Source organism: Corapipo altera, unplaced genomic scaffold, assembly GCF_003945725.1.
Source record: "Corapipo altera isolate COAL_440 unplaced genomic scaffold, ASM394572v1 45, whole genome shotgun sequence".
Lineage (NCBI taxonomy): Eukaryota > Metazoa > Chordata > Aves > Passeriformes > Pipridae > Corapipo > Corapipo altera.
The window spans coordinates 16,076,994-16,102,734 of record NW_020884877.1 but is presented as its reverse complement, the minus strand read 5'-3'; the positions used below and the strand labels follow the sequence as shown (position 1 = coordinate 16,102,734).

Genomic DNA, 25,741 nt, shown 5'->3' with positions numbered 1-25,741 from the left:
ACTTAGATGATAAATTCTTTACAGAGTACCTTTTTGTTCTGCATTTTGCAGTACCCAGAACAGTGGGGCTCAGATCCACAAAGATAAGTTGCAGAAGAGAAACAAAGACACTGCTTTATCTGCCTTGTTATGTATCACCTCTGCTGTTCATAGAGGTCTTGGGTGAAATCAGCTGCTAATGCTAATCAATCAAGCAAGGCAATTACTGATATGAATTAAAATTAAGAACATGTAGAATTATTTTTAAGATTAGAGCATTATTTTTATTCTGACCCTGATAAGATCCTCGAATAGCAGAACATTTACTCATACGAGTAAACTGATGAAGATTAGCGAAGCTGTTAATACAAAATTACAAGTGTATCTTTGCATATTCAGGATAGCTGAGACTTTAAAAAGAAATCAAACTGTTTTTATGGCCTACTTGCCTAGTATCTAAAAAGAGATGTATTTTTTTAAACTAGGCAGTATTTGGGAGCTACCTCTGTGTGCAGACTGAGTCACAGGCAATTTGCCTAAAATTTTATTTACTCAGCCTGTCAGACTAATGCCAACCTGGAGTAAACAGTATCTAGATACACTTACTCAATTTATGAACAGTTGGTAATAACACAGGCAGAATAGCAGAGGAAATAATTCTGTAAAGCAGTTTCTTTTACTCTAATTAAACCAATTGATTTCATATATCCAAAGTAGTAAAATAACTAGTCTTTGTCTGTCACTTATGTGCTCTTTGTTTACTACCCAAAAGGGAGTGTATTAAGGGGGGACTGTACCAGTTCATTTTTTGTAGATTACCTTACCCTTTAAGACATTATGGGTTTTTTCTCTGTATGAAAATGCTGTATTTTAAAGAAATTTCGTCTGATAATAATTGTTTTTATTTGCCTACAGTCTTTGCTGAGCATTCGCGGCTCCCTGTTCTCCCCAAGGCGCAACAGCAGAACAAGTCTTTTCAGCTTCAGAGGTCGAGCAAAGGATGTAGGATCAGAAAATGACTTTGCTGATGATGAGCACAGCACTTTTGAAGACAATGAGAGCAGAAGAGATTCTCTCTTTGTTCCTCATAGACACGGTGAACGGCGCAACAGTAACATTAGTCAGGCCAGTAGGTCATCCAGAACAATACCTGCACTTCCAGCAAATGGGAAAATGCACAGCACTGTGGATTGCAACGGAGTAGTGTCTTTAGTTGGTGGGCCGCCAGCTCTGACCTCACCTACAGGACAGCTCCTGCCAGAGGTGATGATTGATAAAGCAGCCTCTGCTAGCAATGTAAGGAAGTCTGCAATAGCTCAGGCATGATGTTCTCTCACTGTAGGATCAGCAACTGTTTCTGCAAAATTTAGTCACTTTAGCAATGATTACCTTTCTGGCCAAGCTGTGAATGCTCCTTTCATATATTCCAGTTATAAGCTAAAGGAAAAACTGAAATTGTCAACCACTCATTGACTAAATATGTGAAAATACATGCTAATTTTCTGGGAATTAACAGAATTGCATAGTAAACTTAGTCTGTGTAATCTTACACCCATTGATTCATTATTCTTAGACTTAACTGGAAGGTTCTGTACTTGAAAGGATATCCAAAGGGAAAAAAATTAATTATATTTACTTAATAATATTTATTATATTTAATATACAATACATTCATTGTCTATAATATTATATAATATGTCAATTATATATAGAATTATATCTTTAATATATATGTTTAAATGAATTATATTTACTTAAAATGGAATATATTAAATGAGTATTAACTTCCCACTGACCATACATGAAACTTTTGATGTAACTCTGATACTACAACTTACATGAGTTGTGATAGTGTTCCTGTAATGTAATTAATTTTTCTGTGGGGGTTTTTTTCTGTCAACATTACTAAATATTTTTTCTTCCATTTCATTTGAAAAAATGTGCTAGGAAATCGATAATTTATTCTAAATTAAGAGTTATCTTAAAACATAGTTACTCTTTGTTTTTTTACTGCTAGCTGTGTGGGCTGTGCATTTTCATGTTTAGAAAAAGACTTCACTGCCTAATTAGAAAGATATTTATGGCAGAGCACATTGACAAGTAGTGTGAAAAATTTTATAGTTTAGAAACTGTTTATAGTCTAAAATCTGTTTTCATGTCCAGCCCTGTTTCAGCAAAATACTTAAAAACATATTCTTCAGGCACAAGAGCAATCCTACTGCAGTATTTGACTATTTGTTCTATAAAAAATTAGGCATACATTCGTGTATTGCAAAGCCACAGCATGAATGGAGCATGGTGTGTGACAGCAGTATTTTAAACCAGTATACTTCTACAATAATTTAAGTGCTAGTCTTATTAAATGAACCATCAATTAGCTATTTTATCGGTGTTTTATTTTCAGGGCACTACTACAGAAACTGACTTAAGAAAGAGACGATCTAGTTCTTACCATGTTCCTATGGACTACCTAACAGACCCTAGTGCAAGGCAAAGGGCAATGAGTATAGCCAGCATGCTTACAAACACAATGGAAGGTATGTAACACATATCTTTTTGTATGACAGTGCCTTAAACTGCTATTAAATGTGTGAAACTTTAAGTAGTAGTGGCATTTTGAGGCAGCTATGTCAGCCTAGAGGGTACAGACAAGAAGAGATTTCTATATAGAGGTAGGTTTTTCGTTTGTTTTTTAATATGGAACTGCTACATTTGGAAAAGCTGTCAAGCTTGCAGTATGCTGATAGGTTTGAGGTGGAAACAGCAAGCTTCTAATTTAAATGCAAGTGAAAACAATTGTTCAATGTAGTCTTTCTCTAGTAAAGTTATGTTTTGGGGTAAAAGCTCTTTTTAGGTTACTGAAATGGCTATGCTTCTTGCAGTAGAACAATCCCCTTCTGCCAATTCAATAGACATACTATTTCACAAAGGAAGGATCACATTCTTCTTTCTGTAAGGCTAAATGCAATGAACCTGAATCAGGGAATTAAACAACTATTTGTAAGAAAGGACAAAATATTACTTAGAGGCTTGAATTTCTGTGGTCAAAATAGCAGACTGGAAGGTAATAATGAGCACTTGTGGACATGTGGACCATAATGCTGTTTAAATAGTTGTCTGACTTCAGGTTTGCTCTAAATGTTTATCTTTCATGAGGAAACTTTAAAAAAATTTGTTGGAAGAAACATTAAAGATCACCTGGTTCCAAACCCCTTGCCATGGCAGGAATACCTTTTACTGGACCAGGTTGCTCAAAGCCCCATCCAGCCTGGCCTTGGACACTTCCAGGGAGGGGGCATCCACAGCTTCTCTGGGCAACCTGTGCCAGTGCCTCACTATCACAGTAAAGAATTTTTTCCTAATATCTAATCTAAATCTACCCTCTTTCTGTTCAAAGCTCTTAACCCTCATCCTATCACTCCACTCCATGATAAAGAGTACCAGACCATCTTGCCTGCAGGCCTTCTTTAAGTATTGGAAGGTTGCACTAAAAGGTCCCCTTGGAGCCTTTTCTTCTCTAGGATAAACAACCCCAGCTCTCTCAGCCTGTCCTCATAGGAGAGTTGCTCCAGCCCCTGATCATCTTTGTGGCCTCCTCTGAACTAGCTGTAAGAGGTCCACATCTTTCTTATGCTGGTCACACTTCTTTTGGTGCTGCCTATGAAGAGATTGGCTTTCTGAGCTAAGACCAACATTGTTAGGTCATGTTCAATTTTTCATCCACCAATACCCCCAAGTCTTTCTCCACCCAGCCCGTATGACAGATTTCTGAGACAAGTTTCTCTTTTGCATCTTATGTAGCTTGTGAATAGTTCTTTTATCTGTTGAATCTTTAGTGTACTTTTTTCCATTTTTTACAAATGACAAAAGAAGTTGTAGTTTCTTTTGACTGACTGCAGTCTTAGTTTCAAAATATCAACACAATTGAGCAACAGTACCTTGGAAAACAGCATTTAAGCTTCAAGGAAATACCCAGGTGATGCTGGAATAGAGAAACATGTTTAAAATGTTATTTTCATTTTTCTCTCTAGAACTGGAAGAATCCAGACAGAAATGCCCACCGTGCTGGTATAAATTTGCTAACACTTGCTTGATTTGGGACTGCTGTACTCCCTGGCTGAAAGTCAAACATATTGTAAATTTGATTGTGATGGATCCATTTGTTGATCTGGCCATTACTATCTGCATCGTCCTAAACACCCTGTTCATGGCCATGGAGCACTATCCAATGACAGAACAGTTTAGCGGTGTGCTTTCAGTAGGAAACCTTGTAAGTCTTTCATCATGTGCCATGTATGTGAAATGCATTTTTATTTAATTCTTCTGGGACCTATGCACAGAAGAAAATGTTGACCAGATATTTGTAGGCTTGGGATGGTTGAATTTAATTTACATTTAAGCTGTTGACATTTTTGGACTTCACAACTCTTGCTTTACAGAACAAAAGATAGTAAAATTTACTGATTTTTAAAACCTTCAGCTTCTGTCACTGAAGCTGGTTAAAGAAATTTTTATTTTCTTCTTGGATGGATAGTTACAAATCATAAGAAATGTTAGTTCCTTTCCCACAGTTATTCTGCTCCTCACTAGCACCTCCTGAGGTTCTGGGTGTTCAGGGAATTATAGGGGAGAAAGACCCAGTAAGCATGGCAGATTTACTGCAACTCTGCAGGAACTGGAGAAATGGAATGACAGTGCCTTCCACAGGTTATCTGAAGAAGAACAGTTCTCAACTTTCCGTGTAATTTTTTTTCTTAATGAAATAATTGTCCCTATCATAAACTTATCTTTATCACTAGAAGCAAAAAGATGGCCTACATGCAAACGTGACATCTACAGGGCATTAAAATCTGAAGAGATTCTCTGTATTGGCACACATGTATGTTAGCAGGCTAGATAAAATCCTCGTTTTCCCATGTACCTCTTCTTTTCTGGAAACCAACCGTTGTGATGCATATGTGAGCTTCAAATCTTGAATTTTATTCCTAACCCCAATGTATGGCCATATAAAGAAACTATTCATATTTATCATGAATTGCTTGCTGAAAATATAATTTACCAAAAGTTGATACCATTGATAATATTGTCTCATTAAATTGGAGTAAGAAAGTGTATTTTCTTTGCAGGTATTTACTGGAATTTTCACAGCAGAAATGTTTCTCAAGATAATTGCCATGGATCCTTATTATTATTTCCAAGAGGGCTGGAATATTTTTGATGGTTTTATTGTGAGTCTTAGTTTAATGGAACTTGGCCTTGCAAATGTGGAAGGATTATCTGTCCTTCGATCATTCCGATTGGTAAGTATACTAAATAAAATGTGTTTCTATGTTATTTTTTTGTATTTGTGCATCTATACTTTGTATATTTTTCATTTGTACCTTATATATTTGGCTAAGACAGAAGATCTTTTCAGAATTTACAAAATGCTTGCATACCCACTAGATGGCATCTATTATGTCAAGTTTGTTTTACATATCATCTTAGTAACATCTGTTTCTCCTTCAAGACATTGTCATCATCAATTCTGTTCCTGCAGTAAGTGTGCTTTAAGGGTTAACTGGTTTTAATAGAAGTATCTCTTAGAGTCTTCTCCCTAGATGAGGAAATGAAAAATGCAAGAGCCACAGGCCCTCATTACTTATGCCTAAAGATTAGTAAATCAATTAGTAAATAATGGGTTAGTTAGTAGAAGTTTATTGACAGTTTCAGCTTATAGACTTCCATTACCAATTGGCTTGCATGGTTAGTTTTAGAAGAGAGTAGTGTTAAGATTTTTCTTTGTATAGGGGTCTTTCATCACTGCCAGCCTTCTTGCCATCCTCTGCAAGGTCCATCTGCTATCTAACAGCTTTTCTGTTCAGAAGTCACTGCAATGTTTCTGTCTATTATTAGATATTCTCTTTCATTAACAGGAGCTTTAAAAACCTTGGTCTTGCTGCAGACTAGGTTAGCATGCAAGTAGATCGCCAAATCCTCTTCTGAAAAGACCTACACAGTAAGAAGCTAGAGTTCCTAGTCATCAAGCTGAACTTTTGCCTTAAATAAAGCAAAAAAAATATTTAACTTTCAATAAAAGTTAAATAAATCCCCTTTAAAAAAGGAGGGAGTTTAAATACATATGTTTTCTTGTTCTGTGTGTAACATTATACTCCACTTTGCTAAAAGTCTGATATCTGTCTTGATTAACTTCTCTTGCAGTAGTAGAATTCTGGTTTTAAATTTGCATGTATGTATTTTATTTGTATCTCATCTCGTGACATAATATTTAGTTTTAAATTCATTTTAGTATTCTCCTCTTGTCTGAACACTTGCTGTAACTTTCCCGTAATTTCATTTTTGTCTGGTTTAAGTTGTACTTTAATATAATACTTTCCTTTTTTTTCTCCTCTATGTTGTAGGACAAATTTTGTAAGACACAGTACATTTATTTTAAATGACAGAAAAGATATTGTTAAAGATATTTTTGAGTAACTTGTATGTCTGACATTAACTCCAGCTTGTTTCTAGGAAAACCGTTTCTTCTATCTCACTGCCACTTAATATGAAAGTGATCTGGAAGTGTCTATAAATTTATGATCCTATTCCACTGATCACATTTCATATGTGCTCATTTATTTTAGTAATATTCTCTTAGAGTTAACTAAAGGAGAAAGACTGTTTTGTCCACCTTGTCTGACAAGTACAACTTTTTTGTAAATATCTAAGATCACCAAAAGAGGCAAAGTCTGAATTGGAGTGATAACTGTGATAATTGCAATGTAATTGAAATAAGCGTAGAAGACAGTATTTTTGATTTGTTATCATTTAAATCAGGACTTAAGACCTAATGTGTTGTCTTGTACAAAGAATTGGAAACAGAAATTTTGTAACTAAAATTTCTAAAGCTTACATAAGATATGCTTTAGACATAGGGTAACTGAAATATGAAATGTACAGCAGTAAGTTCATTACAGTTAGCAGCATGAATAACTGTATACCATTCTTCTGTTTTGCAGCTTCGAGTTTTCAAATTGGCAAAATCTTGGCCAACTCTAAATATGCTGATTAAGATTATTGGCAACTCAGTGGGAGCTCTGGGCAATCTGACCCTGGTGCTCGCTATCATTGTGTTCATTTTTGCTGTGGTTGGGATGCAGCTCTTTGGGAAAAACTACAAGGAATGTGTCTGCAAGATCTCCAGTGACTGTGAACTTCCACGCTGGCACATGCATGACTTTTTCCACTCTTTCCTGATTGTATTCCGAGTGCTGTGTGGAGAATGGATAGAAACGATGTGGGACTGCATGGAGGTTGCTGGCCAAACCATGTGCCTTACAGTCTTCATGATGGTCATGGTGATTGGAAACCTAGTGGTACGTAATCAGTGGGGATTTTTTAGAACTCTTAGAACATACTTCCTATTTTTTATGATTTAAAAATCAGAGAAGAAGACTGGAGGAGGGCTTCAGGAGATCATGTAGTTCATTTGCCTTTTCTCTAAACCAGGTTCAAATACACCTTGATCATTTATGAAAAATATTTGTCTGCATTTTCTTTTAAATCTTAGTAAGTTTATAACCTTTTTAGCAAGATCAGTGCTGAATTATGCTTAGAGTTAAAAATGCCTTTTATGTGCCTTTTAAAAAAACATCTAACTTTAATTACCTTTTACAACCAATTAAACTAACTGGTCACAATAGTGGAAACTGTTAGTCTTCATGACAACATTTATAATATTAAAAGCTTACTGTTTCCACTTTCAGTCTTTTCTTTCTGAAACAAACCAAGCCTAGCTCTTCAATTTTTTCTCGTAGATGATGATTTGTAAACTATTTATCCCTTTTGCTACTGACCTCTGAATTCCTCCTGAACAACATTTTGAATAGAGACCTAAGTACTAATAATGTGGAATAATTATATTTCCATTTCTTACACCCAACATTCCTTGTAGTACATCCCCAAATGACATGAAATTTCTGTACCAGCATTGCTTTCCTGATGCAGCCTTTATGCCCTTTTCTATAGTGCTTCCACCTTGCAAGTTTTCACACCTTCTGTATATATACACTCTTCATTTTTTCTAAACAATAATTTCCTGTACCGCTAGTACTTCAGAATTAAATGTCACATTAATTTTCAATTATTTTACCTGATTTACCACGGTTATACTTAATTGTAGTTCTTACTTGTTGAGTGCTAGCATCCCCTTCTCTCTTTACTGTAATCCAAAAATTGTATAAATATCCTTATCCACAGGCATAAATATCAACTCTTACCAGACTAATGTGAGACTCCTGTGATATACCTTCTAAAATATTCTTCAAGTTTGAACAAGAAGAATTGACAAATATAATTTAAATTAACTGATTTTTAATCGGTTTTGCATGGTCTGTCATAATTGCATGCAATCCAAATTTCTCTTGTATGTTTGTAAAATGTCATGCAAGTAATTCTGAAATAGTTTCCTGAAATTGAGGTGTACCTCACCTGTGGACCCTTTATCACATAGCAAGTTTTCTTGCTCAAGACCAAAATAGACTCATACATTCTTGCCAAATATAGGTTTACTGTATTCTGAATTAGAGACACTGAAACTATGGTCTGTTGAACAGTAAAAGACTGGTGTCTGCCTGCATTGTCCTGGCCCATGAACACTATGGTGGATGTAGCTTGCATAAATTACTATATTATGTTGTATCTTGCCTCCTTGTGTCATTCTTCTTTTTGAGGAGCAGATCTACACTACCAGTGTGAAGGAGAAAGTCAAGGAACAGCTTTGATTTTCACTTAGTGAAGTTAAACCAGCTTAAAATGTTTTTGGCCAGATAATAAAATGTGGGGAACAAGGATTATGGACTGGAAAGAATAGCAGGACAGTGGGTTGAAATAAAGTACTATCTGTGAAATAAAATTTATGTCATACTGCACAACTCATAATGGAATTTCTTTTATGACTTAAAAATAAGAGATCCAACATATTTTACCTTACTGTCTTTTAGGTACTCAACCTCTTTTTGGCCTTGCTGCTGAGCTCATTTAGTTCAGACAACCTTGCTGCTACAGATGATGATAACGAAATGAACAATCTCCAGATTGCTGTGGCAAGGATTCAGAAAGGCATAGATTATGTGAAGAGAAAAGTGCGTGAATTCATCCAAAAAGCCTTTGTTAGAAAACAGAAAGTTTTAGATGAAATCAAACCTCTCGAAGACCTAAACAATAAAAAAGACAGCTGTATTTCCAACCATACAATAGTAGACATAGGTAAAAACCTTGCCTATCTTAAAGAAGGGAATGGAACTACCAGTGGCATAGGCAGCAGCGTGGAAAAATATGTTGTTGATGAAAGTGATTACATGTCATTCATAAACAACCCAAGTCTCACTGTGACAGTGCCAATTGCTGTCGGGGAATCAGATTTTGAAAATTTAAATACAGAGGAGTTCAGCAGTGAGTCGGACCTGGAAGAAAGCAAAGAGGTAAGACTATTTCTAGATTTAAAATACTATGATGCTTTCCTTTTTTTCCAAAGGTTACTAGTGTTGAATTGAAATCTCTCTTTAATTCCTTTATAACAGCATATACAAACTTGTAATTTTATTTAAAATGAATTGATGTAAGGTTGCAAGTTTTGAGTGAGATGGTGGTACAATATTGCATTTACAGTAATAATCAAGATGCATAAGACAATATTTTAGAAAATGTTTATTTAGTTAAATCTTTAACAAGCAAAGGAATCAATTACTAGCCCTGAATACCAGAAGTCATACAAAGTATGTGTGGCTGGTGTGAGTTTTTCCATGCTTATTTCATCAGTGCAGTTTATTTATTCCTTTATCTGCTTTCTGGAGTGCCTCCCGTCAACTCAGCAGTTCATTCTGATGTTTGTAACCTTACTGATATTGTTGGAATACATCTACATACATTATAGATAGGTACATTTGAATACTGGACCAGCATCTAAACAATTTCATATAAATCACTAGTAATCCTTCTGATAGTAACAGAACCACTGAAGAAGTGAAGTAATGGCCTTCTGGTAAAAAAAGCTTTATACCTCGGTATAAGATCCTTTCACATGACTACCCATTGTTATTTTCAAAGCTTTAAGATATTTGCATCTACTGAATCTACCTACTCTGACTGTAATAAAATGTATCTCTTTCTGGCACAACGTGATGCCAAGTGAATAAATCCAAGCTAACACTTAAAGAGTTACAGTGGATGCCAAAGCATTATTGTCGTGTTTAACCCAGTGGTCTGTCCTGCACAACTGAAAGTGATGGAGGCACACTATCTCAATGGAGTAAGTTTATGCTATGCTTAGTACCAATGCTAGATCATTTGGCATCAGTATGGGTATTTTTAAGCAGTATTGCATGCTGTGGGGTAGTTAACAACTAACATAAAGGTTTTCATAAGTGATTTTCTCATGCTTGAATCTCAGGGTATAAATATGGGTAAGATTCAGTAATTTTCACCCTGAGATCCGTTTTTGTACAAACTATATTACACGTTTAGTCATATTTTCTTTTTTTTAATCTCAAATGTCTTTATTGTTCTTTTAAAAATATTTTTTTTCTGATTGATTATATTAATATTTATCTTACTCTTCAAAACCATGACTTGGGTGTAGAAAAAGTCAGAGTTTATTGTAGTTTAACCTCTAATTTTTCTGTGTAATTAAGAGGAAGTTTCACTGAATGTAGAATTTTGGTTGATTCTGTTCTATCTTTGTACATAAGATAAGAAAAAGAATTTTCTCAGGCACCTTTAAGCCACATAGATCTAGAGCATCACTCTGTCCTTCCACTGATCTATTGTCCCATTGTTAACTGTTTCAAAACTTATTGCTGTCAAAGGAGCAGGAAATTCTATTGCTGATCTGGTGAAATTCCACCAATCAGTGAAATCATCTGTAACAAATGCATGTGACAGTAATGGCACAGATAATTTTTCTGTCTTTTTGTGAATCATGTACTTTCTTAGTGTAGACCTGGTCCTTCTGGGTTTGTTCGTCTTTTCAAGTCCAGCTTTTTCCCTGCTTAGCAACTAGTGATAGCCAGAGGATGTCCTGCAAGTTTGGGAATAAAGTGTTTTCAGTTCAAGTTCAGTACTAGGAAACATAATACTTTGGATTTCTTCATCACAAAATATTTATTGCTGTCTTGATGGCATAAGAAATACCTATCTATCGAGCTGTATTTGTCTGTAAGGTTAGTATAGTATTTTTATTGGTTTCCAGGGTGCTGTCAACCTAAACCTAACACTTTTTATAAAACATTTTAAATGCCTAAATTGGAAAGTGTGAAGAAGGTACTGTTATTCTGCAGATATATTATAAATGATATTTCAGATTATATTACTCTATGAATGACATTAGAAGAAAATCTGACACAAACACAGTGTGAGATGTTGACTGTGAAATTCCAGTACATTTAGAAGCGTGCACCCAAGAAAACTCTTCTCCCTTTGCTGCTTATTTTGTGCTCCCGCTCATATCAGATTAATTCTGATGATGTTACTGATTATGATATTACCACTACTCATGGTAGTAGTAAACCATGTTTTAATTGTCATAAACTTTTCCTGTGCCTGTTCACTTTTAAAAGTTATTAAGTTATGTATGTATTAACTGAAGATTATAGATTATAGATTATAGCTATGATAGTTTTCAATTGGCAACTTCTCTGCAAAAATTTATTTGGCAGTGTAATTGGATTCTACCAATTTAAATACTATATGTCATTAAAATGACTGAAAAGTAATTTTAAATATTTTCATTAGTGATTATTAGATTAATAAGTTGCTGAAGTCTGTTTTTAAAAATGTATTCACAGGACTGTTCTGTACTAGTGGAGTACTCTCCATTTCTTTTGCTGAAACTACAGTCGTGCAGAAAATAAATTGTGATTCACTGAACAGTAATAGCAAGAAGGAACTTGCCTAATGATTAAGCCATCTGTTTTAAGAATGAAATGTTTTCCTGCTACAAAATGTATTAATACTTTTTTTAACAGTCAGTAGTCAGTGGCTAAAATATCTTGAAATAGGGACCAAAATCGGATGAATTCCCTGATCACCAGTATTCTCCCATTTGCTTCTTTTTGCCGTAGCTCTTTAACTCTTTACTGCACAAGAACATTATGTCAGTAAAAGAGATGGAGGATACACCTCATACAAACCTCTGTGCTGCTGGTTAGCAGGGCTGAGTATGACCACAGTGACAATGGTGCACCTATTACTTCTTTGTGTAACAGGATGGGATGACTGCTGACTGTTTTCAATAGCCAAATCATCCCTTTCTTCCAATGGAAGGACCCTAATTGGGTAATTCTACAGGGTGACAAAAAGTATTGAATTCCTATAGGGAAAATTTTAAAGAGGTTTATCCCGCATTTGACAGAGTTCCTATCATTAAGCTTCCCCCATAAAAGGAAGGCTTTCTACTCCACATACCATCTTTAGAAGAAAACAGTGTCCTCACTGCATTCTTGGAGGCACTTAATCCTGTTGTTCTTCAGGAACTGCAAACTGATCAGGTGATAAGACAAAGAAATGCATATTAAGTCAGGAATGAGCTAGTACCAAGCAGTTTTGACTGGTCAAGCTGAAACTTGTCTGAGCATATTCAGGACCAAAATTTCTTACTCTTGCAGAAGCTGAAGGTGAAAAATTGAAGAGAAAGGTTTACAAATTTCAGGAACTTTAAATAGCAACAGAGCAGTAAGCAACGATTGTGATCACATTTCTTATTGAAATGCCTAGATTTCAAGTAGATTTGAGTCACAAAAGCACATTTTTAAAATATTAATCCTAGTTTCTACTCTTCACTAGATACTCTTATCCATGATGTTTTTTGATATAGAGTGATGGCTTATTAGTCAGAGGACCAACACTCTTGTGAAAATGATCCATAGCAAAAGAAGGCGTTTTTTAAATTTAAAAAAAAAGTGGCTACAAATGGCTTTTTGTTTAAGGCTTCTTCTTTTTTCCATGCTATAATGTGCTTTACATTTCTGCCCTCTCATGTTTTTCCACTTATATGATACTACTGTTTCTGAGTTCATCTGCCAGAGACTGCACAAGACAGCCAGAGGCTGACACAGAGCGTACGTGTATGCTTCTCCTGGCTTTTATGTAGACACAGAATACACATATTCACCCTGGTATAGGGCAATAAACTGAATTTCAACAAAGTAGTTGTGATTTATTAACAAGTTTTAATTAAGTATATTAATGTTGCGTGCATTCTTTATTGTAACACACATAGATTCCAGTATTTTAATGGAAATGTTAACTAGATTACACCTTTCTAGAAACAATACATACCATGTAGTACATGCATAGTAGGTGTGAATTAACGTGGAATTTTATAGAAAATTGCCTGAAACCTAAGATTAAATTACTTATAAGAACACTGTGTCCATAAGAATGACAGTGAGTGAATGCAGTGTAATAAGGGAATTAGAGAACAAATACTAAATAAAACTTTACCATGGAAGTAGGGCTATTAGTAAATGTGGGACCTCTGTGCTGAGTCCGTTGTCCTATACGTAAAGGTCTATGGATCTCAGCTGCATTACTGCTATCCAGCATAGAAAGCATAAAGATAATTTTGCCATTTTAGATGCTTAAGTACTACAGAGATGGTATATATGGAAAATTTTGTAGTACCTGTATGACTGTGTAATAATTAGTTAAAATAATAGTAATAAAAATAATAATAGCTGGTAATAATGTATCCTAAATATAACTTCTAGGCCAGTAATTACGCTAAGTTATACCAATTATAAGATATTTTTAAATGGTTTGAAAAAATGGAATCTCCTAATGCTGTTGCAGACACATTAATAATCTATATTTTACTTTAAGCAATATTCAGCGCAAAACACCAGAAGTGCTGTGTCCTGAACTTCCTTTCCTACCATTCTTACTTCTCACAGGAGTAGAACCAAGCTGGATCAGTCAAGCGAGCAGCTCTGGTGCCTTTTAGCGAGGCAGAGCATCGTGTCACCAGTTTTACACAGGTTACCTAAGCAAGTTATACATCTTTATGTATATTCTACTTAATCACTTTTTTAGCGGGTATGGACTGGCCTGCATGCTCCTCAGCTATGATCCTGCCCCATCCATTGCAATAAGTACCAACATGCACAGCTGCTCTCTGCTGAGTCACGGGACTCGCATCACAGCATGGTCAGGCAAGATCGGCAGCCCCAACATTTCTGTGGTACAGATGCTATACTGTCCATGATATTTTAAAAGTATTTTGCAGTGCATGCTATGTACCTTTCCCAATCTTTATCATATAGTTTTCAGGTTTCTATTTTTGAAGGGTTTTCTTTTGTTCTGAAGGAAGACAGAATATGTAACACATATGCTATGTTTCTCATCAGAAGCTTATGTAAGTCCATCTGTAAGTCACGTTGATAATGAAAAGCTGCGCTGCGAGCTGTTTTGGAAAACATTCATACTATTGTATTTTAGCTTGTAATGGAGGTAACTTGCAAACTCATGATAGTCATGTTTTTATTTTTCACTTTTTTTTCTAGAAATGCTTTTCTTTAGTACTTGTATAAGCATTTAGTTATTTTGGAGATTAATATGCAGTACTTGAAGCACCGTTAAGCATGAAATTAACTTAATTTCTGCAGTCAAAGCATGTGACCATAATTTGGTTAAAAGGATTCATGCAAAACTGGTATTTGGCTGGTCAAACATTCAGAGATCAGTTCTGCTCTTACTTACGCCCACACTTACAGGTGTAGAGGTGCAAAGAGAAAATTAATAGTAAGATCTGGCCCAAATTAGTCTTACTATAGCTCTTTAATTTTTGCTCACAAATTAATTACCTCCCGGAACATCTAAAATTGTCTTGCCTGAGAAACTTGAACTTTCTAATCAGTAAAAAATAAAGTTCAGCAGTCTAGTAAATAAGCTACTGAGTTTGGACCAAAAAGTCCCCAGCTTCAGTGTGATTTACATCTCACCTATTAAACATTGCCATAATATTTACAACACCACAGCCGTATGGTGTTGCTTCCAGTTTGGTAAATCAGTGGAATTAAAATATACTTATTGCAGAGCTTTTTCTCTTTTTTTTTTACAGAATAATTTATCTGATGTATTTTGATTTAAAAATACTCATTATTCAAAGTCTTTTGATGCTTGAAGAATTTAGGCTTTGTATTGTTTGTGAATTGGTCACATTGTATTGGCATATTGTGATTCATAGTGGATTATGTTAAGTTATTAATGTTAGAGTTAATTGGAGTTTGCTTGTTTAGTCTTTGCAAACAGAAGTCCCTTACTCTGTTCCAGAAATATCCTCTCACTATTTCTTGTGTGAATTAAAGAGCCTTTTTAAGTAGCTTCCAGTGGGAGAGCTTTTTCCCACTGGAGCATATTTCCACTGCTACTTATGATGCTTTTGCATTCATACAACTTTTTTGCAAATATTTTCATTTATGAAATGCTCATAAATAAGTAGATAGAAAGAATTTTGAATATCAATACACTACAGAGTGGGCTATAATTTAGGGATCCTGGGTTGCAGTATTCACAGCCAACAATCATCACAAAATGGTTTTATCTTGATTAACAGTGTTCTGGTATTTTGTACTGATAGACTTAGTATGCCTGACTGTATAAGAAGTAGAAAGAGTGACATCCAGATTCCACTTAATTATACCAGGGGAATCACAGTGCTATTTAGCACTTCACTGTTTTTATAGGTGATATATCTGTACTGAAAAAGACTGGATATAAAAAAAAAAAGTTGGATATAATATTGCCGTTTATATCACAGAACATCTCATTTTCATACTGACATCCACACAGCAATGAGAAAATAAAAGCAATGTAATTTCCATTATTCAGCATTTTCACAGGTATTTGGGAGGAAAGGAAATTGAAAGCAAGACCAAAATGGTGGTTTCTCTTGGTACCATCTTCCTGCTTGTGTCTGTTCTGCTCTTTGCTCCTTCAGTCTCTTAAATTATGATTTCAACAGCTATTAGTGGCATCCTGGCCAATCATGAAATTTCAGGCTTTGTTAAAAATGTTAAGCTAAGAGCTGTTCAGCTACTCTCAGATAAACATCTTTGAAAGAAAGGAAGAAAGAAATGTTAGCAGTTAAAAGTGTCCTGGCTGTAAGTGAAGCAGAATTGTATGAATCTGTGAGATGTTAAGGTTCAGAAAGTAATATTGTAAAAAACTTCCTGACCTAATCTTGGCTGCTGCTTTTTGTGATGCTGCTCTGATAGGCAAGCTGCTTTCCTATCTTGAAAGCTAAACTAAAACCTGTATCTCATACTGTACTGTATTGCTGACTAAAGCATGACTGGCAAGGCTGTTGGTACATGTGATATAAAAGATATATAAATCTCTGTGATAATCAGTATTCTGCTGCTTTAGAAACATGTAAGTACTTTTGTCCCCTTACTGTCTTCTGTGTAAAGGAGATGAGGTATCTACATTCTAAGGTTTTGAAAAACAGATTTCTCTGAGAATAATTTCCTTAACATACTATTCAGAAAAAAATCAATGATCATAACTCTCAAAGAGTGTCTAATGCTTGATCCTGATAAATCTGTTATAATCTGCATGACTGAGTACTTTTGAAATCTGGAACCGGAGTATAACAAAAAGCTTAAAAGGGATTTACTGTTAGATCAAAGCTAGCAGTTGACTTTGACGATTATCTTGTTTCTACAGGTTCATTTTTTTTAAAGGCTGTATACGTGTTAAGTATATAGTCATTGCCTAAATCCAGTTTTTATAATGCAGGTGAGCAGAGAACAGTTTACCAGGTACAAAGGTAATTTTCAGATATGTTAAGGTAAAGAACCGGGATATGTCAAATACCTAATATATCAGGGTCTGTAATTAGGGGTAGTCTGGTTATCCAGCTGGATTCCATGTGTGAACATTGGCAAGTCACAATAAGTGGTAGAAATAGTCTTCCTATGTATTAAAGCGTATGGACAAAGCATAATCAGCAATAACATGGTCCATTTCCAGGTGATGTTGTGTTGAATACATAGAAATCAGTACAACGGCCCTGCGTCAGTTGCTTTATGCCAGAGCACAAGTTTGCTGTGGAAATATGTGATTACTACTGAGAAGTTTTCCTAGCACACTGAATTTAACTGATTTGATAAAATCCTAAGATTTTGTATCATAAAGCCTTTCTGGCTGTTTGTAATCCGTACTGAATTTTATAAATATTGTGTAGCATGACATACAATAAGTTCAATGTTAAACATAACATAGCAAAATGAAAGAAGTAATTATATATCTTAAAAATTTCTATTTTTTTCTTCCCCAAATGATACTGAATTATTACAGATTGAATTTATTGAATAATTTTTATAATATCCCTCTTTATATACTGCTCAGGTTGGGGCAAAATTCAGGTATAATAGAGCAGCATGCTGAGGAAATGCTCTATTACATCAACAGAAGAGTAACTGAATTCTCAATGGGATAAGGCATTTAATTGTTGCATTTCAAGTATCAGCTGCTGTCGATTCAATTTAGAATTTTTCTGTTCAGCTTAACTCCTGTGATTATTGTTATAGCTCTGTAAAGGAAGCATACCAGATGTGTAAGATACAACTCACCATACGTAGTGCCCCACATAAATTAAGATGTCTTTTGATGTTCCTGGTAATTGACAGTTCTACTGATAATTTTCTGCCTTTTCTGTCTGATCTTTTTGATCTCTCCTTATAGTGGATATCTCAGTTCTTCCATGTTAACTGTTAGTCTTACACAATTTCAGTAATAGGAATTCATTATCGTGTATGCTTATTAAACTAACTTCATAATATCTGAGTTACTGAACTTTTCATTTTCTTGTAAAAGAATGGACAGTAGGTTTTTCAAACTTATCGTTTAGCCAGTTCATAATTTTTGTTTGCTCTGCTACTACTACAGCATTCTGCTAGAAATGCTGTCCAGATTGGAATGATGCAAGCAACATTTTAAGAAAACACTTCATAATAAAACCAGATAGTCACTGCTCAGTTTAAAAATAATTTACTGTATTGTATTGATAAATGGTAATTTTTAGCACCATATATACATTTCTTTGGAATGTACCTTGCATTTATGGTATTTCTGGCCTTTCCTCAAACTGATGATTGACTTCCATTGATGTTTAAATGCTATAGTCCTTACTTGAGGACTACAGTTTTTATTCCATACTTTCCAGTTTCTCAATTTTAGAGGCAGTATTCCACAATGGCCAAACTGCCATGCATTATCTATAATTTGAACATATTACAGTGGGAAATTTATAAATAATAATCTGCAGAAAAGTGTGCATCCATATCTCTGTACACTGGACCTGACCTCATGGATGCTAAAATTTGTGCGCAAACATGAGACATTAATATGTAAGCTGGGATTTTTAAAAAAGTTTAGAGAAAATGAGTGTGCAGATATCACTGAAATTATGTGCATAATACATCCTACAATACATTTTTCCATTTGTTTGATCTTCCTCTAAATTGTGCTCTATAGTGCACCACAGTACACAAAAGTCAGAGTTAAGCCTATGTCAAAATCACAACACAATATATTGTCAATGTGATTCAGTAGAATCGGGGGGGGGAAGGAATGAATCTTCTTTTTGTTTGAAGAACATACTGAATATTTGCTGCAATGTAAAATTCCATTCAAATCTTAAGTTACTTTCTGTATCCGCAGACTAATATTGTTTACACTTCCTTTACAAAAACCTGAAGCTTTCTCAAAGATGTTTTAAAGGAATAATGCCTCTAACTTCAGATTTGTGTCAGCAAAAATACATATCTTTAATGTTACCATGGACCATCTCTGTTTAGTATTAATTCTCTGTAGTCTCTATTCTAAATCTGCTTACATCATTCCCTTTATAAGATTAGCTACTTATCAATGCAGCCACTTTACTGATGTTATACTCCACATAGTGATAACATTAGAAGAGTCATAGAATGCTATGATCAAACTACTTATTATAGTACTCATATTTGTCTGTTGCCAACATAATGTGATGGTGTAAAAGAATAACTTTTAAAGTTTGAATTATATTATCAGTATGATATATTGGTGCAGTATTATTTTATGATGGTATTGTTTTAAAAGCATTTGTTTTCACCTTAGTCTTCCAAAGATTTTTTTTTTGGCCTTTTATGGTGATTGGACATCTATGTGTACTGTACCAAAGTAATAAGTAGTTTAAAAATGCACAATAAATTCAGAAAATGCATTGGCAAGTGAGAATGCAAAATATCAGCTACTGCTCTTAAAGTAATGTGCTGCTCTTTTGGAAACAGAGAGAATTAAATTATCCTATACAACTCATAACATGTGTTTTCATGTCAATGATAATGAAAAGTTTATGTTGAAACTTTTTAGATTTAGATTTTTTCTGACTTGATAGAATAACATTTACTTGAGACATGAAAATACATCTGTGGAGCTTGCTGTTGGTTTGGTCATGACGTTGGAAATTTATTTGTATTAACACATGCTATCTGGTGTCATCTAAAATGCAGCCACATGATTGGAATAATTAAACAGTACAAAGTGTGGAAGGCACCCAGTCCTAACTTACTGAAATTTCCTTTCTAAATTCTTATGTGTGGCTCAGAATAGTAGTCTAATAATTTCAGCAATTCCTTGTATGAAAATATCAAAATATTTTCAATAGGGAAATGCACGTGGTGTAGTTTCTGATCTTGTGACCTCACCTGTAGTAGAGCAATTTGTCATTATAGATTGTAGATAAGAAGTTATTTTAATGTCAGACCACTGAATACATGCAAAATATTTTGATATGCATTTCAAATTTCTATTGAAAATAACTGAAATTGAAAAAAAATAATTATGTGGGGTTTCATTCACAGAAATTAAATGCATCCAGTTCATCAGAAGGCAGCACAGTTGATATTGGACTACCTCCAGAGGGTGAACAACCAGAAGCAGAACCCGAAGAAGTTCTGGAGCCAGAGGCTTGTTTTACAGAAGGTAGGGAAAGCGAAATGTATGCAAGATACATCGACCTAATGGTATTGCTTTGCACTGAATTTTATTTTTATTCAAAATCAGAAAGAAGCTTTGTGATTATAGTTGTAATTTCTATTTGCATTAGTAAATCCTTCAGAGTTACTGCTGTAGATTACTGTTCTTGTGTGTGCTCTCTTTCTCCTTGGAAGGTATAATAAAAGGCACAAAGCTTTAACTTCAAATATTGAAACAAAAATGCTTAAATAGGAGATACTTATTTACAAGCATCTATTGCAGTAGCACTGAAATAAATGACTACTGTTCACTGTAATTCCTAATAAATACTTACCTTATTCTGATGTCTCAAAATTTATCATCACATTTAGGATGTGTACGGAGATTCAAATGCTGTCAAGTCAGTGTAGAAGATGGAAAAGGGAAAATCTGGTGGAATCTTAGGAAAACCTGCTATAAGATTGTTGAACACAACTGGTTTGAGACCTTCATAGTCTTCATGATTCTTCTCAGCAGCGGTGCTCTGGTAAATTAAGTGTGAAACTATTGTGACTATTTTAAGCAGCAAGCATTTAGAATTTCTGTTAATCATATAGCTGCAGGGAACAAATCAGAATTTGATATCCGTTTCATAAATGTTATAATGTAAACATGTATCAGCAAGTATTTGGCATATATTTTAGATTACATAAGAGTTTGCTCACAGGCTATGAAACAAATCATTTGGCAAATTCAAAATTTAGATTTAATGGAAATAAATAGTTTTATCAGACTGGTGTTCACATACCTTCATATTGATGATAATAGCTTTTTTTTTTTTAATATACACATTTAAATAAAAACACAGCTGACCTAGGAACTTCTCAAGAGCAACTTGAATTGTCAGACTGAGATGTAGGGTGCCAACATGATTCTGTCAGGTATTTTACAGATTGGTGTTAAATTAAGTGCACTGAGTAAGTACTGAAGTAATTAGTTCCCCATAGCAGGAGCAAAATGTAATATTCTTGCTCTACTTGGTTCAATGCACAGAGATTCACGGTCATTGCAGACATTTTCTTTTGACAAGAGAGTTCTCTCTATTTAGGATTGTTTTGTGGGTTAGCGTGCAGAGTTTGGTTTCAATTATTCATCAAAAATACTGTATCACAGAGTCATTTTTAAATCCTTCATAGAATTTTGATATAAAGTTGTAGCTACCACAAAGGAAATCCTTATGTTAGTAAGCCATTGCTCTCTGTAATGCATTGACCCTGCCTGGATGCCAGGCACCCACCAAAGCTGCTCTAATCACTCCCCTCTGCAAGCAGAGAGGGGAGAGAAAATATAACAAAGGGTTTATGAGTTGAGATTAGGACTGGGAAAGATCACTCACCAATTACTGTCATGGGCAAAACAGACTCGAGTTGGGGGTATTAATTGAATTTATTACTTACCAAATCAGAGTAGGATAATGAGAACTAAAATAAATCTTAGACATCTTCCCCCCACCCCCCTCCTTCCCAAGCTCCACCTTCTCTCTCCCAGCAGTTCAGGGAGATGGGGAATGGGAGTTACAGTCAGTTTATCACAGGTTGTTCCTGCTGCTGCTCAGGGAGAGGAGTCTTTTCCCTGCTCCAGTGTGGGGTCCCTCCCAAGGGAGAGAGTCCTCCACGAACTTCTCCAGCGTGAGTCCATCCCATGGGCAACAGTTCTCTATGAACTGCTCCAACATCGGTCGCTCTTCCAGGGGGTAAAGTACTTTAGACACAGGCTGCTCCAGTGTGAGTCCCCCACAGGGCCACAAGTCCTACCAGGAAACCTGCTGCAGTTTGGGCTCCTTTCTCCATGGCTCTGAAAGTCTGGGCCAGAAGCCTGCTCCAATATAGGTTTCCCACTAGTTCACAGTCCTCTTTCGGGCATCGACCTGCCTTGGCGTGGGATCTCCTCCATTGGCTGCAGGTGGATCTCTACATCCCATTGACCTCCATGGGCTGCAGGGGCACAGCTTCTTCACCATGGTCTGCACCATGGGCTGTAGGGGAACCTCAGCTCTGGTGCCTGAAACACCTCCTGCCTCTCCTTCTACACTGGCCTTGGTGTCTCCAGGGCTGCTCCGCTCACATGTTCTCACTCCACTCTTCCCTGGCCACAGTTAGCTCAGTGCAGTAACTTTTTTTCCCCTTCTTAAATATGTCATCCCAGAGGCATTACTATAATTCGTGCTTGGCTCGGCCTTGGCCAGTGGTGGGTCCATCCTGGAGGCAGCTGGCATTGGCTCTGCCAAACATGGTGGAAGCTTCTGCCAGCTTCTCATAGAAACCACCCCTGTACCCTGCTACCAAAACCTGGCCGTGCAAACCCACTACAGTATCCATGGAAACAAATTAAAATTAGTTTGGAGGGTGGTACTACAGTAAGTTTTGCGTGTCACTGTTCAGCTTAGCTGAAAGCTGAATATTGTGTTTGGACCCAGCTTTATGAAAAGTGTGAAGCGAAAGTCAAAGTTACACTTGAGGGAAGGATGTATGCCTTATCATCACATATATTTTTTCAATTCAAATTCTTTCTTGGCCATTATATACCACACTGCAAATTGTGAAGATATTTAATTATATTTTCAAAAATCTTTTTCACAGGCATTTGAAGATATCTACATAGAACAACGTAAAACTATCAAGACTATGCTGGAATATGCTGACAAAGTTTTCACGTACATCTTCATTTTGGAAATGCTTTTAAAATGGGTGGCTTATGGCTTTCAAACCTATTTCACTAATGCCTGGTGCTGGCTGGACTTCCTGATTGTTGATGTATGTATTCTTTTTCATGTCCTGTACTACAGGCTCTAAAAATCAGAATGTTATGTTTTCAGGATAAGATTTCTGTACTATTAAATGAAAACTCTATTTTAACTGTTGATGTGATATGGTTTATAATTCTTTTCAGAAAGGAAAAAATATTCAGATATACTTGTTACTCTAGAGATGTTGTATTGAAATTCTCTACTTTATGAAGTAGTAATGCTTTATTGAAATAATGATTTTTACTATCTTATTTTTTGATGGTATGGAAAGGATCCTCTTAAGGTTTTGCTGTATATGGAAGCAATTTCTTTAAGGGTTTCTAATATTCTAATCAATTACTGTAAGTGTCCTATTGCTTACTCTGTGCAATATGAAAGGAAAATACTGCTAGGAATTCTCAGTTCCATTGTACTATTCAGTACTCTTGCACTTTTCACCCTATTGTGGGTGACCTCAAAGAGATGCTTCATAGAACCATAGATGAGCCCCCTTAAAGTGAGTTCTCAAATGATTTTCAAAAGGCTGCACTACCAAGGAGCAGATACACATTGTCTGAAAGAGACCTACTGATAAGTGCATTGTGATTTTAAGTCTACATGCTCAACAATGTATGCATGGTGCTGGGTAGCACAAATGGAAGATTACAGGTCTTCTACCATATAGCAGATATTCGTTTCCCTTCCATCCCCAATAGCCTGACTGTGATAATAGGCATCTCTCTGTTCCACAGATGTAATTCCCATGGAAAGCAGGCTAAGAAGGTGTCTTGATTCACTTATTAGCTCATTTCAAAAAGCAGCAGAATTCTATAGGAATTGCTTTGTATCTCCCTAAAACTACAATGATGTGATAGGTCATGGAGTCTTTACTATACAGAGCTTGGAAAACATTATAACTTTTAAATCTATACCAGCATTGCAAATCCTATGATAAAACATGACTACATGCACATTTAGTATTCTGTGAATGAGCCTGTACCTTTGTATAAAACAGTGTGTTGGCTCAGTCATCAGATGTGTAAATTGCCATGACCAGTAGAGCTTGTATTTATCAACAAATGTTTTATTCTAATTTGATAATCAGGGACTTAGTTACTTCTGTGAAATTTATAAATAACTTCACTAGTTTTTCATGGCAACCTTAGCCTGTTGCAATTTTTTTCATGAAAAAATTAATATCTCAGGCATTCCTTTTAATCTGTAGTCAGGGATCGAGATAAAAAAGTGAAAAGATCAATTTGGAGATGGAAGAATTGAGAGAACAGGAAGGATGGAAGGAGAGGGCATTAAATGAAGGGAAATAGGGGGTGATTTGGTTTATTTTTTCTTTATTAGGGCCACTCCTTCCCAATGGCTATTATAAATACATTTCCAGGGATTATTGATGAAAGATAATTGTATTATTTATTTTACAGCTATTCTAGTTTATTTACTCATCTGCCTGCAGACCAGACCAGCGTTATGCAAGCCAGAATTGATGAAGTGGTTAAAGGAATCACAGGGAATGTAATGAAGTGTGGATATGCCTAACAATGAAGCTTCTACCATTGTCTAACAAACAGTTGGTTCTCTGTCTTGATTAGTCTGGTTAAATGTGAACAGCATTGGTAGCTATGGCTATTGAATGAGATTTTCTGGACACTAGAAAATTACATTTGACCAAAGGCCGGGTCTGGATGTGGTTTTTGAGAGCTTTTACATTCTCATCAAGTTCTGAAGATATCATGGGAAGTCCTGACCTAAATTGGCCATTCCAATTCACCCAGCTTTTGAGAGTTTTCTTTTTGCATGTGACTTCATTTTTTTTTAAATACCACCAAATGTTGACTGGTTTATGTGAATGTAGAAGGCATTTTTTATACCATTCTGCCAACATGGTTTCATCAACAGGTACCTAGAATATACTTTTATTCTACTTTGTCTGACTTGAAAGATCTTTCTGCATTATAGAGGGATTCCTGGAGAAAGAGGTCCAGCCTTGAATCTTCTTGAGAAGTTCAGGGCACACATCATTCCCACCATATGTCTCGAAAGGATATACAAGATGAATGAGCAATATTGCCTTTCTGTTTTTGTGTAGGTCTCTTTGGTTAGCTTAACAGCTAATGCCTTGGGCTACTCAGAACTTGGTGCGATTAAATCCCTTAGGACACTAAGAGCTTTGAGACCTCTAAGAGCCTTGTCGCGATTTGAAGGGATGAGGGTAAGACAACATGAAAGAATTGAAATGCTGCATGCATACACGGAAACAATGCATGCAGAATACTCAGCGGCAAATCCATGCAGAAGTGCTACACTATCATCCTGTATATTTCACATTTATCACTAACATATAAGCAAAAGGCTTCATCTGCTTATATGAATTCATGTGTTATTGCACACATTTTACACTTATTTAGGCTCCTTGGCCTTTCACCCTATTTCATATTTTCATGGATGGCCCAAGGATTTATGAACTGCATGGATCTATGCAATATTACTACAAAACTGAATTTATCCCATACAAATACATCCTACTATAGTCAGAACAGTTTTAAAAAAATCAATACTTCCTCTCAAAAGTGTGTGCACATGCGCTCATGTATATATGCACATGTGTATTTCTTACAAGTGTAGAGTATCATAGACAGTCTATCAAACATCTTTTAACCTACAGTTCTGTATATCTTGGTTGGGAATGTCCGTTACAACTAAAAGTTTTGTAATGAATTTGCATGTTAATAAGTAAATTGGCAATATACCTTCTCTCTTTCATATTAGAACTATTGCATTCTATTTAAGAAAACTTTTCTAACATACCAGAGATTGAGCTGGTTTTATTTCTGGTTGCATACTGCTTTCCATATTAATTCTAAAATGTTGATTATAATCTATAAAACACTAAGCAGCCTGAAAACATATCAGACTTTTGCTGTCAGAGTTGGGTATATTCAAGAATAACCTGTCCCCAGCTGTTCATTAGCAGCGTGGCAGTTACCACAG

At 35.5% G+C, this 25,741-nt stretch overlaps 1 protein-coding gene across 7 annotated transcripts in view; it reads left to right on the top strand.

The window, feature by feature from the left end:
• The window catches only part of LOC113943978 (sodium channel protein type 2 subunit alpha), a 76,726-nt gene that overhangs the window by 39,787 nt on the left and 11,198 nt on the right, over positions 1 to 25,741 (top strand). For 5 of the 7 annotated variants that reach the window (XM_027636458.1, XM_027636461.1, XM_027636465.1 and 2 more), the window contains 10 exons: positions 895 to 1,275; positions 2,384 to 2,516; positions 4,011 to 4,249; positions 5,106 to 5,279; positions 6,978 to 7,334; positions 8,961 to 9,440; positions 19,860 to 19,980; positions 20,346 to 20,500; positions 22,593 to 22,766; positions 24,840 to 24,962. In XM_027636458.1, the coding sequence (XP_027492259.1) occupies positions 895 to 1,275; positions 2,384 to 2,516; positions 4,011 to 4,249; positions 5,106 to 5,279; positions 6,978 to 7,334; positions 8,961 to 9,440; positions 19,860 to 19,980; positions 20,346 to 20,500; positions 22,593 to 22,766; positions 24,840 to 24,962 (2,337 nt within the window). The remainder of the gene's footprint in view (positions 1 to 894; positions 1,276 to 2,383; positions 2,517 to 4,010; positions 4,250 to 5,105; positions 5,280 to 6,977; positions 7,335 to 8,960; positions 9,441 to 19,859; positions 19,981 to 20,345; positions 20,501 to 22,592; positions 22,767 to 24,839; positions 24,963 to 25,741) is intronic. The other 2 variants (XM_027636464.1, XM_027636463.1) reach the window with 1 other exon arrangement.